The sequence below is a fragment of the Buceros rhinoceros genome, unplaced genomic scaffold (genome assembly GCF_000710305.1).
Source record: "Buceros rhinoceros silvestris isolate BGI_N320 unplaced genomic scaffold, ASM71030v1 scaffold44245, whole genome shotgun sequence".
Lineage (NCBI taxonomy): Eukaryota > Metazoa > Chordata > Aves > Bucerotiformes > Bucerotidae > Buceros > Buceros rhinoceros.
In genome coordinates this window covers 10,427-25,179 of record NW_010413066.1, presented here as the reverse complement: position 1 = coordinate 25,179, position 14,753 = coordinate 10,427, and the positions used below count along the sequence as shown (strand labels likewise).

General features: G+C 38.5%; 1 protein-coding gene across 1 annotated transcript in view; it reads right to left on the bottom strand.

Annotated features, from left to right (window-relative positions):
- The window catches only part of KNTC1 (kinetochore associated 1), a 34,536-nt gene that overhangs the window by 9,705 nt on the left and 10,078 nt on the right, over window positions 1-14,753 (bottom strand). Inside the window, exons 22-48 of the mRNA XM_010136582.1 lie at window positions 14,599-14,655; window positions 14,415-14,516; window positions 13,697-13,813; window positions 13,396-13,539; window positions 13,001-13,099; window positions 12,469-12,572; window positions 12,234-12,339; window positions 11,422-11,556; window positions 10,945-11,064; window positions 10,338-10,407; window positions 10,195-10,262; window positions 9,328-9,620; window positions 8,763-8,935; window positions 8,390-8,487; window positions 7,623-7,764; window positions 6,665-6,721; window positions 6,001-6,164; window positions 5,361-5,465; window positions 4,438-4,566; window positions 3,677-3,793; window positions 3,164-3,273; window positions 2,721-2,931; window positions 2,233-2,322; window positions 1,725-1,896; window positions 1,253-1,311; window positions 864-1,080; window positions 289-362 (exon numbers count right to left, since the gene is read on the bottom strand). Coding sequence (XP_010134884.1) covers window positions 289-362; window positions 864-1,080; window positions 1,253-1,311; window positions 1,725-1,896; window positions 2,233-2,322; window positions 2,721-2,931; window positions 3,164-3,273; window positions 3,677-3,793; window positions 4,438-4,566; window positions 5,361-5,465; window positions 6,001-6,164; window positions 6,665-6,721; window positions 7,623-7,764; window positions 8,390-8,487; window positions 8,763-8,935; window positions 9,328-9,620; window positions 10,195-10,262; window positions 10,338-10,407; window positions 10,945-11,064; window positions 11,422-11,556; window positions 12,234-12,339; window positions 12,469-12,572; window positions 13,001-13,099; window positions 13,396-13,539; window positions 13,697-13,813; window positions 14,415-14,516; window positions 14,599-14,655 — 3,333 coding nt within the window. The remainder of the gene's footprint in view (window positions 1-288; window positions 363-863; window positions 1,081-1,252; window positions 1,312-1,724; window positions 1,897-2,232; window positions 2,323-2,720; window positions 2,932-3,163; window positions 3,274-3,676; window positions 3,794-4,437; window positions 4,567-5,360; window positions 5,466-6,000; window positions 6,165-6,664; window positions 6,722-7,622; window positions 7,765-8,389; window positions 8,488-8,762; window positions 8,936-9,327; window positions 9,621-10,194; window positions 10,263-10,337; window positions 10,408-10,944; window positions 11,065-11,421; window positions 11,557-12,233; window positions 12,340-12,468; window positions 12,573-13,000; window positions 13,100-13,395; window positions 13,540-13,696; window positions 13,814-14,414; window positions 14,517-14,598; window positions 14,656-14,753) is intronic.

Here is a 14,753-nt window from a genome sequence, read left to right as displayed (position 1 = left end):
AGGAATGGATTCCAACCCATTCTCCTGCAGCAAGAAAAATGCACGCACAGGAGACGAGCAAATTAGTCTTCTTAAAACTGTGTAGGTTTTTGTTGAAGAGTGAGCCCACTTTTTGCTAGGTTGTGAACAGGAGAATGTTACTGGCCAGACAGCGTTGTTCTTACACAGTCACTTCCCCAAAACACCAGCCCCTATCAGAGCTGGTTATGGTACAGGGTACACAGTGCTATCCAACACAAAACGCTAACAGAAGCGCCCGCTGTACAACAACAGCCTTGCAAGCACTACCTTAGCTGTAGTGTTCTTTAGCCACTTCTCAGCTAGATAGAGACAGAATTTCAATGCCTGAATCTGATCAGGACCTGTTTTAAAGAAAAAAATAAAAGGAAGTAAATAAAGTGAATTTTCATTAATCCTTTCTACAGTATATCCATTTTGTTTCAAAGAATTAAAAGACAAATACAATAGAAACTATTAGGAAAGCTCTTGTGCCTGAAGAGCAAAATAATACCATCTATTTGGATTCAGATACTAGAGAAGCTGGCTTAGATTTGGCTGAAGTATTTGCTTTTGCCGGAAAACTTGTCTGCAGGAGGTATGAACATGCAGAAACTTCAAGCAACACAACATGGCTTAAAAAAAGAGGAAAAAAAAGGATTTAATAGTGATGCTGTGTCACAAAATGGCTGTTCTAGCCTACTGCTCAAAACTGGATGTAGGAGACAACTGCATTTTTAGTCTCAAAGTTCCCTGGCTTTTATCCAAGAATGTGGAACAAATGTTTGGTCACGGGCTGGCTTTGCTTTCCTCTATTTGCTTCCTCCCATTTCTTCACCCCTCGAGTCATCACACGCACACTCTACCTGTTGGAAATTCTTGTGCGATCTTGTGAGCAATAGCCACAGCCCACTCTGGATTAACTATAGACAACAGGTAGGACTGAATCGTCTGCACCGTTTTAGTTGTTTCCTTGTTAATGACTGATGTATATCCAGAGTTTCTCATCTCAAATATTTTTGGTTTCAATTTTTTTTCAAAGACATGTCGAGCTGCAGACATGTGTAAGGAATCCAGTGACACCTACAAAAACATCAAAACAGATTCAGAGTTGTCAGAAGTTCTACAGTGAGGCCAAAGTCACACAAAAGAAAGACAAAAGCTGTTTGGGTTTTTTTGTTTTGTGGTTTTTTTTTTTTTTTATGGGAGGGGAAAGAATAATTTAGAAATAAACTCTTTCAACATGCCACTTTACCTTCATTAGTTTGGAAATCAACAGAAGCGTGGGGAAGGTTTCCTCGCTGAGCTCTGCAGCTGAAAGGAAAAAGACAGTGTCTCAGCCCAGGGGCAGCTTTGCCTGTGAAATGAAGCACTTTCAGTTTATTGCTAGCTGCAGACCCCAGTTGGGAGAGGAAGAATATAACCTTAATTATCCACCCTGGCCTGGGAAGTGGGATACATGGAGTACTGGGTCTCTGAGAGGTCCTAAGAAAAGAATCTGAGGACAGAATTCTGTGTTGTATCTATTGTCTTAGCTCCACTGAAAGCCTCTTACCTCCCCAGGAGCAATTTGGGAACACAGGAGCTTTCAGAAGTATTTGGGATGAAAAATGCATTAATAAAGAAATATAATCAAAATAAAATATATGCTGTAGAACTTTAAAGTTCCTAGATAGCAGAGAAAGGAAATCATCCATATATCTAGCCACAAAAAATATGGAACGTACATATAATGTTCCAGAAGCACTGTGCAGTTCTGAAGAATATCAGGTGAAAGGGCAGTCTGGTTTGAGCAGCTGGAGATAAGGGAATCACATGCTCTAAAACATATTGGTGCTCTAGGTCCACAGGTGGAGAAATTCTTTTGTAAGATTCCAGATGTTTGAGGAGGCTCAAAGCCTAGGAGGAAAAAGAAAATTAAAAAACCAAGAAAAATCAAAAAAGTGTCAAGAGTACTCTATTTTTCCCTGCCCCCCCTGCCAGTAAACACGTTGAAGTCCTGGGGGCATATGGTTTTTTGGCGGAGATGATCCATCTCCATAGTGTCTATCCCACTGTGGGCCATGCTGAGAAACAGCGAGAGATGACTATTTCTTGAGTGCTATTTTCTGAATGAGCTCTGCAGATAGAATAACCCCATTAATTTCAACGAAGTTCTGAATAGCTGCACTAATAAACAGACAAAACAGAGTATAGATGCCGTTAGCAAGGAAACAGCAACGCGTCTGGACATACCTGACTGAGCTGGATACTGGTGTTCTTTTCATCAGCATTTTGTATCACTCTCAGGACAATTTCAATAGTTTCATAGTCATAAGGATCAAGCTGTTCAAAACAACGATCTGTTTTACAAGATCTTACATGATTTGTCTTAGAAAAACATAAAACTGAGTTAATTTTTTTCCAGTTTTAATACCAACTGTATTGACATCACTGAAGAAACAGTGTAAGCATCATGACGCACTTCTCTAAAACAGAAGAATTCCATGTCATAGTCCTAAATCCTTGTCAGGATAAAACCAACAAAACCAAAACCCGCCAAACCCAAAACCCAACCAAACAAAAACCCCCAAGACACACATTTTTTTGCCCCTGTCTTTTATGGTAGCACTCTGAAACATTTCCAGCATGCTACGATATTTAGAAATGACATTTTTATTTGATTCTTTTCTCTTGTTTTGGTGTGTTGTTTGGTTTTGTCTTTTTTCTTTAAATTTCTTTACCTTGTACAATGTTCCACTGAGGCTAGTGACCAGGACTTTCGTGCTTTTCAGCAGAGGAATTATTTCTAGTGCTCTAGCTAGTAGCATGGAATGAGGTTGCCTCTCGCTGCATTCTGCAGAGTCATCTTCCGTGTGATTTGTATTAGCATTCTGGAGAAGAAGTGTTTCGATGCAAAGCTGCAGTGCGGCATCACTGTCCAGCGTGAAAGTACTAGAAGAGGACAGAATATTATTTTCTCTGTGACCTTTGGTGTTGTCAAGGTGCATATTCCCTTAGGAATCAATTCACCAGAGACCAGTATATATTCTGATTAATACTTTAAAAAGCCCAAACAATTTGCATATGGTGTTAATTAGGATCTATTTAAACCCAAATGGATTTCAGGAGGCAGGGTTACCTTTATAGCAACAATTAAAGACAATTGATTTGCTTCAGTTATTACCTGCAGTAATTCAAGATGAGATCTGTGTCTACTTTGGGATTTTGTACCAGCGTTCTTATGAGTTCCTTCTTCCGCACTGGTGGTTGTCTAAATACAGTCTCGAAAGAAATCTGCAGATAGATAAATAAGCATTTTATCTTCTTCCCAAATAAATATTTTAGAAAATATCAGTACTAATACCTTATATAGCTGACATTTTATCTTTTCTTTAGTTTCAACCCAGACACTTTTAGAGCACGAAACAGCAGCGCATTTGCTGACTATGCCCTATGCCAAACCAGCACTTAAAAGGTCTTTTATAGCACCCTCAATTACTGCCTTTCTGAGTTTCTGAGGTTTATTTAAGCAGACAAGCAGATGAAAAATTAAAACCCTAACAACCCCCCAACTTTCCTTGCATTTGAATGGGAAATCTGTCTAAAAATCACAATACACCTCAGAATATATGGACATTTAATCAAGTAATAAACTCCTAAAGTAAATAAATAGGGGGAAAAAAAAATTAAAACTTACACCAAATTTCCCCAGCTGGATACCCCATTCTGCATCAGTGACCAATTCTTGGAATTTTTTTTTTACTTCTGCTTCACCATATTGGTCAGCAAGCTGTGCTCCGACCAGAGCTACTGCCTGAAAGGAGTGAGAAGGGAGGTCAATAGGGGTACAATAACCCGAGAATTGGGAATCCCGCGGTCTAAACCCTTAGAGGAACTGAAGCCAATTCATAGCTGATCACACAACTGTGTATAAGGAAAATGAACCCCACAGAGGTAATAGCAGGACCACCCCACCTCCTGAGCTGCCAGTTCAAAGGCACTTTAAAACTGAGTTTCTTTCTCAAAAATATTTTGTTAGAATTGTACTAGTGGAACTAATACAAAAGGTATTTTTTAGACATGACCTTTTCTCCAAATTCATGTCACTCTCCCTCTGCATTTCTTTGTTCTTTACTTCCTTTATATTTTAATAGATGTATTTATCTAATCATCCCATTCTTGACAACTGCTGTCAGAGAACAATTTCTCCAAAATATAACATTGGTATAAATTATGGTGGTGCCTGAAATAAACAGTTCAGGCTCTGTCACAGCAACTGCCTGTGCACAATCTTAGTGTGATACAGATAGGCAGCTTCTCTGGTGCCCTAAATGAGGAGCTTGTTCAAACAACTACAACCCTTGATAATGCACTTCCGTATGATATTGCTGAGGCTGTTTTTGAGGAAACTCTTTAACATTCTGTGTCTGCTGAATGTTAAAAAACATGTGAATTTACCAAAACTTTTTTGTAATTTTGCCATGTATTGTTTATGACATCCCACAGCTTATTGAACATATCTTCCTTAGGCAAGACTGTGCAGTATCCCAGCGCCAGGTTCTGATCTATGAGACGGCAGTTGAACACCTGCAATTTAGGAGGAAAAAAAGAACAAGTTATAAACGTTAGGAATTAATTTTAATAGGTCTCTTTGAAGTACAACGCGTGAGAAGTACTCTAACTTAGAGGTGTATGGGACCTTTAAGTTAGAGAGAAAAAAAAGAAGAAAATAGGTTTTAGGATTTAAAATCTAAATATACTGAAGCCAGCCTTAAAGTAACTTCCCTTGGTCTAAACTTGCTTAGAAAATGGTGTAATGCAGGTTTTGCAGATGGCTTTCTTTAAAAACTCCCCGGAGCTGTTAGAAATCTTCAAATCTAAAATGAAACCAGGATTGAAAATGAGACAATGAGGGAATATCTACAGATCGTAAAGGCTATTTCAATGCTCCCAGCACACACAACCTTTCAGGCAGAGCAACTAGTGTACGATCAAAGAGGCACAGTCTGTAAGAAGCTCAAATATGCCAGGGCTACAACATGGGGCTGCCAGGGAGGTGGTGGCAGTCCAAGGGCTGCTCAGACACGTGCTCCAGTGGGGGCAAGAAGCAAAGCAGCTGGGGCTGCAGAGGCCACCCAGCCCACCATGTCAGTATGGAGACATGAGGCTGTGGCACCCAATTCCTTCCCACCACTGCAAGGCTGTCAATACTTCACCTTCTCTGGTTCTACGAAGTGTGTGGTTTTTCCAGCACATGCAGGTTTTGTGGCATTTGGCCAAATGACCATTTCAGAGCGGGTGGCTGCAATAGGAGGGGTAGCCCCTATCATGATAGAGCGGAAGAAAGGGGCTCACTCTTACCCTTTTCAGAGCATTCTTACCTTGTGCAGTAAGGTCAGGATAGTGCTCATAATTACTGACGTGCACTGCTGTTTCATAGCAACGAGGAAGCTTTTGGTCTCAGCTAGCATATTGCCATCATGTAGCTGTTATAAAAAAGAGAGTCTACTAAAAATAAATTCTAAGCCTTCAAATTGTCATTTATAGCATAAGAGGAGGTACTACAGTAATTGTATTTTCAGATTTAATTAAGGTCTTACAAAGATCTCTCCTAGATAGAAAAAGGATTTGTTTCCAAGTGCTTTTGAACTGAGGCGTGTTTCTTAAATATTCTGATCACAACTTTTCCCATACTAACCAATGGTAAAATAACGTGAAAGAACATATTAAACCATTCTTAATATTCACTTTATTCCTGGCCTCCCTGCAGAGACTAGAAGTTGAGTTCTGGACATACTTTGCAAGGAGAAATGAAAGACCAGGAAAAATAGGCGACAAACTACCACCTCCCTTCACGGAAGGACTCCACACCTGATCAAGTGGCAGTAACGTTTGAAAGGTCATGGCGACAGCCTCGCCCATACCTATCACAGGCTTGTTTGACTACGCTAAACCTGTTAATAAACTTGGCATACTTGTAAGATTTACTTTCAGCAGAATTTAGCACCGTCCTTGCCGTACCTTTCCACTCAGGGACAAATCCATGTTATTTGACACACCGTGCTGAAGACAGGAGCCAAACGAACAGACTATTAGCCGCAACGTTAACTCACACTGGCTGCACTCCCTGAGGTTCTGTAGCACTGCGTAGATGGGAGCTCTGACAGGCAGCAGAAGGTTCTGTCCTGGGATATATTTAAAAAACAAACAACCCCAGAAAATAATTAATCTATTTATATTAAGCATATTGTTCTTGGAATTAATATCACAGCAGTTCCTCTTTTTTGTCATTAAGTTTATGACAAGATCAGCCTTAGTCCCCTTTGAAACCTTGAATTTTCAGGGCTTTTAATTTAGTACAGAGTCCCATTTTAGTTCAAGAACCAGAAGCTGGTCTTGGAAAGGCTCCAATAGATCCTAGTTCACAGGGGTAGATCTTCTGTACTGGAGTAAGGGCTTTGACAACGTGCTCAAAATCACATGGCTGAATGGTAGCAATTCCCACCCAAACTGGTGTTTTCTGTGCTGAGCCAAGCTGTGCCCCTAGACCATGACTTTAAGTGGAACGTGTAGGCACCTATTTAAAAAACTATGAGTTAGTCGTGCTTGTGTAGGTGTCATTTAGATGTCAAGTTTTCTAGTGGTCTGGTTTAAATTTTGTGTGGCAAATCTGCCATCCCGATACCTTCGACGAACGCGCAGTTTGCCAGGCTTGTAGACTCCAAAGGATACAGCTTGTTCTCTGAAAGACAGACAACACACATCAGCAGCGTGCCAAGATCTCAGTGGCACTATGAAGCCTGGAAGCACCTTAAAAATACTGTATTTCATTGACAGTACACAAAATACACAGGAACTCTAAGAGCCAGGACTGCTGTTTCTAACTGTGCCTAATCACAGGTTCTTTTCTAGGAGGGAGTATCTTTTCAAACGCACGAAGGATACAAAGCAGCAGTTTTCAGGAACCGCTTTGTGTGTAAACCCCTCCGTCTTGATGAGACAGTTCAACACTTCATCTCTGAGGGCACTAAATCTATTCAATCAAATAAGCATATCCTTCATGGCTAGAGTTAGTGCTGCACAACAGGATTTGCAGTGATGTGCTTTTTATTGACCCCTTAGGAACGAAAGCATTTACATCAAGAAGTATTAAAAATAAATACTTTAAAAACGTTCAGTGCTTCTTTTAGAGCGCTGGAAGTGTCTTTTTTTTTCAGCACCTAGTATGTAGTAGAGTTCTGTTTGCAATACTTTCAAAAAGTCCTGTGTGTCTACAATGGTTTATAATACAGGGACAATCATTCTAGAATAAGCTGATAAAATCCTGTCTCTGTTAGTGGCTACCAGAAGATATCTAGAGAAGATCAGGGCAAGTTTACAGTAACACTTCTCCAAGGTGTTCTCCATGTCCTCAGGTATTTGTCAGTCAGATTCTTCCTGAACCAGAACAAAACCCAACGTCATCTTTACATTCTGTACCGCCTCAGTGGGTATTTCTTCCGTGACTTTGTCTAATTGAGATATCTGAGGTGATCATTTCCACACACATGCTGAATTATTTCTATTCCTAAACAAAAATCAATATGAAATACAGATTTTTTTATCTGTATTTTTTTTTTATCTGCTCAGGAAAGCAAGTTTACCGTAAACAGGCAGAAGAGAAGAAATCATTTCATATGCAACTGGAAGAGCCACTTGTGGATCAAGAACTATCCCATCTTCATTGAAGAAATCATCGTAAGTCCACTCTTCATAAGGATCTTTATCTCCTCCGAAAGATGGTGTCTAAACAAGAATGTTGTCAAAAGTACACACAATAAAAAGAAGAGCTAATAATTCTACTACCAACCTAAGTGTTGCAAGAGATTCCAGTTTTCGAATAGAACGTGATTTTCTCTGAGGAAATGGATCTGCGAAACTCCCTTTTGTTAAATGGCCAGTAGCATTAACCCCATTTCCAACTCAGTGGCCACATTTCTCTTTAGTGCTGCAGTTATTTAGCTGTACAGCCAAAATGTGTCCTTAATCAACTTAACGGAGGCTTCACAAACATTCTTGGCCAAATATTATACAAACACATTTTTCAAACAGATCATTTTTTAGAAAAACAACATTCAGGGCATAAATAAGCTTTGCCTCGATGCTTTGATCTACTCCACTCAAGCTCTAAGAGCCCGTTCATTTCAAGTAGTTGCTTGACCTGAACAAAAACAAAGATGCTATGCAAGAACTCGATTCATCTTGAAGCTTTACAAACCTTTTTTTGTTGTCATTGTCTGCTTTTTAAATAAGCTGATTAAATATTGCTGGAGAAAGGGGAGAAAAAAGAAGTCCGTGCAGTGTACGCTACTCAGTCAATCAAGACATTATATATGTCTAAAAATTACATTAAAATTAGCATAAAAAATACCTTTGCTGTAAATCCATAGTTTTCTATTTGGCTTTGTCTGTAAATTTCCTTGGCAGCCAAAGTATATTTACATAGTTCCAGAGAATCTAATAGTAGATCTATAAAAATATGAAGATCATTATCATACTACGAATGGAAGGTTCATTTGTCCTATTAAAAGGAAACAATTTTTTGCAGCATGTATTTTTTACAGAGGTATATAAATTCACTTTGTTTTCATGTTTATTAAATATTGTTTGGAAAGTTGGATTCCCAACATGAGCACAAATAAATGATGATATTAATTACCTGGACTACATACTGTAGCTGCTTGAATATTGTTTGGAAAGTTGGATTCCCAACATGAGCACAAATAAATGATGATATTAATTACCTGGACTACATACTGTAGCTGCTTGAAAAGCCAGTTCATAGATCACTGCTGGAAGATTCATGTCGTCAGGAGTGATTATTGGAACATCAGCTCCCAGCATATGACAAAGCCTTTGACATGCTGAAAATAGCAGCTTCCCTGTTCCTTCATTACAGTGATTTTCATAGAACTCCCTATTAAAAACAAGTTATGTTTAAAATAAAAAGAATAGCTTTTACCGAAGACCATATTCTTTAATTATTCTAAATAATTAAAGAATTAAATTCTAAATAATTAATTCATTTTTACTTGTTTCACCTATGACTCACTGCAGCTAGAGCTTCGGTGAAGTGAAACGATACAATGGACTTTACTTTAGAGGTACGTATTGGAGCAGAGAGAACACGTTAATAATAAAAAACACGTTTAACATTTTCTTCTTTTGGGGGGAGGTGGTAGTAAGTCTAAATCACTGGCAACATAATCTTTAGAAAAAACCCTTTCCTTTGCTCTATCCTTCTGATACTTCTGCAAAGTATCAGAAATAGTACCAAAAAGCTCATTACAAGTTTTACTGCAGTTTTACCTGCATATTTTTATAGCGTCTTCAACTTTTCCAGCATCTAGTGCTCTCAAGGCCAGTTCTTCTCCCAGTTCTTGCTCTGACCTTTGCAGAAGCAAAGCCAGTCTATACAACCTCGATTCAGTAGGACAGTTCTTGGTGTCAACACCTTCCGAAGTACAGTTTGGGGTTTGCACTTTTCTAGCCTTTGACAGAGATCTGGCAGTTTCGTAAGCTTTTACGTGAGTCTCGAGAAGCCTAGACATGAGCGCAGGATTCCTAAATTCTTCAACTGAAAGAAAGATATCAAAGTCTTCCTACAACAAAAGAAAAAAAAAAAGATTACATATTTGTATTCATGTTAATTCCTTTAAAAATGTTGGGGGCTTTTTTGTTAAAATATATTATTTCCTGTTTTGTTCTTAGGGGAATCCTTTCAGTATGAGGTTGACTTCACTAGTTTCTACCAATTATTGATTATGTGATAAATTACAGAATTTTGCTAGGCTGTAGATAAGCAAAACAAAAAAACCTGAAGGATCCTGCCTGATCAAGTGCTGTATTAAATAAGTTTATGAACCATAATAAGATCTTCATAAAATATTACAGTACTCTCTCAGGAAATCTTTGAAGTGCTGGTAGCAATTAAGACTTTTGGGAGAATATCTAATTTTTTTGTTTAAATGGAAAACTGAGTTTTAGTAATTGGGACCTTTCCAGGCACTACTGAAATTGCTCAATTAGCCCTAGAATCTCTTGGAAGTCAAAAATAAAAACAACCTTTACACATAGGTTGTAAATAGAATTAATTTTTAATATCATCCGTGTTATAAGAACAATTGGAATAACTACAGTAAATCAAAAGCAGTTTGACACTATGAAGACATCTACCTGCAGGGCAGCAAGTGTTTCAAACATTTTTAGGTTTGCTTCACATTCATCTTTCTTCAGAGGATTGTCTGAAGGAGAAGAAACACAATTACTTCCTGCCTCCATTTACAAACAAAACAAAAGATTTTAAAGCTGCAGCTTACCTTTTTGAATGCTGAACAGGAATTTAAGGATTTCCACAAGAGTCTTAGTCATAAACATTTGCGTTTTGTGCTGCAGGAAGAGTCAGTAAGTAACAGAAAGTTATTGTAAATACGCAGAACAAATACGTCATAGCTGTAATATGTATGTACTGCACGCAGTCTGGTAGCTCTCACGTGAAGTTTGGGAATATCCACCCTTCTCACTTTGTTCCTCCTTCCCTTGCTCCCTAAAACAACTGTTAACAGTTTTAAATAGATGTTTTCAAAGCAGCTAAGGAAAGAACTGGAAAATAGGTAGGACTAGAGGTATAATAATGCAGCAGTATTTATAAATTGTTAATTGAATTCAGATAGCCATGCCACTGCACGGAGATGCCTCTAAAATGACACAAGATACAGGGAGAATCAGAATAAACTCAAGTTTGGAGAGGATTTAAGAGGTTACCTAGTCCAACCTCTTGCTCAAAGCAGGACCAATTCATCATCCCTTTTTGCTGGAAGACACAGTTTTTACATTTTCATCCTCTATCTTTTTTTAAGCATCTGGGTAAGAATAGCATTTAGAATAATTCGTGCACACACTTTACAACATGAAATCACTTGTTACCTCCTCAGAATTATCTGCTTTATTCTGTAGTACCAGGGTCCCCCATACAGTCAATGTCTCTGCGACTTTCTCAGCTTCAGCAAGAGTCAGAGATTTTAACAAAGTCAGAGATTCCTCTCCCTGAAGAGAGAAAAAAAAGTAAACCAGAAATAATTAAAAGAAAAGGTCATTTGCTTATAGAAAAGCTAAGTTATGTGTACGTCCTTGCTTTGGTATGATGGTTACACGATGGCCAATTGGTAAGATTACTCTTCCGCTGATAAACTTCAAATCTCTTTATAAAATACAATTACTAAGACATGAATTCCTTATGTCAGCTATAGGCAGTTATGTGTACAATTAATAGAACCATAATAAAAAAGGTTATATGTAAACCACATATAAGATTTCAGCAAGCAGGTCAACTTGCACCTGTTTTGAAAACAGGCTTCAGGGTGTTTAAATTCTGAGATCAAACAACATGAAGCAGTTTCGTACCCTGCCTTTGTCAATCAGGTCTATCATCCTCAGAGTGTAGACTTCCACAGTGGACAACATATATGCCGCTACAATTTTCAGTGCATCCTCCAGAGAAGTAGGGGTATCTTGTTTAAGAATGTATTTCACTAGCCTCTGTGAGAAGAAAACAGGCATGGACTTTAGTTTGTTGACGTGTAGGATAGCAAAGGACATCGCTTATTCACACTGCGTCCGCGTTGTAGTTGCGCCACTCGTACCAAGCAAGGTACTTAAATTCAAAACTTCTGTCTAGAGAAAACTTGACTAAAGCATAACTGGGAGAAGATTGGGCTTGGGGAAGGGAATTATCCTGGGAATTCTCAAGATTCAGGGGACTCCTCTGGCTCCACAGGATGGCATGGAACATGTCCAGAAATACTCCTATTTTCTCACTACTAAAGCGGACTTGCTGAAAAAAAAATAGCTCTAGAAAAGTTGCCAAGCCTTGTTCACCATGACCTTAGGAGAAGTCCGACCTGAGGTCTTGAGAAGACTTAACCTTCCATTTTGTTAGTCTCCTCTTTTCTTTCCCACCTCCCCTACAGAAAGCACAATGTTATCAATGCTGTACTAATGAGGTTGGGCTAAGCCAACCTGCTAATTCTTACAAAGAGTGGGCTTTAAGGCAAAAAACCTGTCCCTACAGGACAAGAAAAATGGATATTAATAACAAGCAGGAGCTACCAGTTACTAAGATTTTTTGGTCTGGCTTATAATACCCCATGAAAATATGTGCAGGTAAGTGTGGGGATTTCTGTTTAATAGAGCTAAGAGTAGTGCTGGTCACGTACCATTATCATCTGCTTGTCCTTCAAAAGGTTAGTATCTCTTATCCCATAGGCTCGCAAAAGCTTCTTCATCTCCATCAGTCGGTAACTTTCCTGCAGTAACTTTACTCTAAGGACAAATTAGACTATTATTAATTGATTTGTTACCATACTACATCAGATAAGCAACAACCCCCCCCAACAGAATTCTTATTGAAATTACACCCAAAACTGTGGTGTAGACTGGAAGTTTCCTTACTTGCCATGATTCATTTCCAAATGCTGTTTTACCAGCTGTTCCACTGCCGCGCTCCATGGCACCATAGCACCATGCATGATCTGTAGAACTGCATCAAATTTCAGCTAAAAAAGGAACATAAAGACCTTACTTTTCGAAACAAGTTACAAGGTAATCTCTTGAGTTATTGTTCATATGATTGATTCATTTAAGCAAGCATTATATTTCCTGACCCAACTCCACTTGTGGATGTTCATTATTATAGTATCATGTGTCAAGTTAGAGTAGAAAATGCTTATATTTGCTTATTGTAGAGCCTGGGTTTCATACGTATTAAAGTTGGTGAGTTTTCTATGTGATGGCATCAAAACTACAATTAAATTATCAAGCAAAGAACATCACAGGGGAGAAGAATACGAAGACAAAATCCTATTTGTTCCTCCTCACACCACTCATGTGCAAATGTCCTCCTACACTTAGGTAAAAACTATGTGTTTCCGTGTGAACTGATGTATTAGAGCCAGTTGATGCCGGTTCCATAAAATGTACTTACGTCGGTGTCAGCAATACAGCCAATGACAGCTATTGCCTTCGCCTCCCATGCGGTTTCAAACACTGAAGTAGACCGTGTACGACACCGTTCTAGCAAATCCTGTATATTTTGATAAAGATTATTAAGATTACTGAATTCAGAAGAGATAGGAATATGTTACAATATATATAAAAAAAAAGAAGTTTTTTGATCACTAAGGGACCGATCTAGCTGTCGTCCCTTCCATCTGTTAATGCTGTATTATTGAAATAGTAACTATTGATAAGTTGATTGACAGCAGTAAGCTAATTGAAAGCTGGTCCTAAAACTGAAGTGTAAATGAAAATGATCATCAGATTTGTTTTCTGCTCACTGATGTTAAATAGCTTTCTTCAAAAGAAAGAAAATACTGATACCTTTATATACTGCAGAAGAAGTTCATCCTTCTGTAGGTTATGTTCACACAGGTAGGGTTTTATAAACTTCTCCAGAATGGATGGGACAAGCTCTGGTGCCAGAATTTTATCAAACATACGAAACACAATAGTAGTTGCATTTTCCTGGGCAGCAAGTAGAATGGGGCCATGTTAGAACAACACTAATTCATCTACCAGGATTCCTCTTCTGTCTGACTTTAAATCACATGCTACAAGATTTTTCTCCTTCTCAGAAGAACCCACTGCTCAAAAGCACTTTTTGAAGCGTCTGCAGAATTACCTTTTCAAAATCACAGAGAGCCAGCCTGCAGTTGTATTTTCTGTACAGCTTTATCAGTTCTTGTAAATCATTGACCAGCTTCTTTAACCTACGCACCTCTTCACTGTCACTGCATCTCTGAAACAGGGTTTGGAAGGGAAACGTTAGAAGACTTGCTACAGTCTTCAAGACATGAAGTGCAGTCATAAACAGGAAAAAACAAATTATTCTCCACATCTCTAGTGTAAGAGAAGGGTAGCTGACCTATAAGCAGCAAGGAAGATTCTGGTAAGACATTAGGAAAAGATTCTTTCTAAATATAAGGACAGGGATGCCCTAGTAGAGCCTGCACAGGGCAGAGGGAGGATCATTTCACTCACTGAACATCTGAGGGACAGGTCAGACAAAGAGCTACGAAAGAAGTACCTACAGCTGACATTTTCTTTGAAGCTGGAACCCCATTTCTCATGTGGTTTCCCAAGAAACCTCACAGTTTTGAATGCCTTGCAGTCTTGTAGATTTTATAAACGTACATGCTGAACTGTTACCTTTATATAGCACACAACAAAGAACATCAAGTACGTGTTGAAAGTGGGTCTTACAGAGCACGTTTCTTATCTTGCCATGAAGCACTTCTGATGGGGGATTCAGGAATTTAGGACAGCAGATCTAACTAACATAGAATGACTATGTTTCTGGTTTTTAAAATGCAAATCCTTCTGTTTGCCGCATTTCTTACCAGAGGAGTCCACTGGCCAAAAGTTGTCAGTCCCATTTCACCTTGATTTTTACTTCTAAAAAAAATCTCTGCCATTTGAAGTCCATTTTCTGGCCAATTCGCCTGTCCAAAATAATTGATATTAGCAAACTATATTATACTTAGAGAAATATAAGACACGCAAAGTTTTGGTGGTATGACTTACCTTATCAGTTAATTCAAGGTTTCGAGCACCTTGTTCCAGCCATTTTGCTAGTATTTTCTGAAAAAAATAGAGTTAAGTTACATTATCTATGAAAGCCAAATTTGCCACTACAAATTTGTTTTAAAAGAAATAATTTAAAATGCAAACTGTAGGGA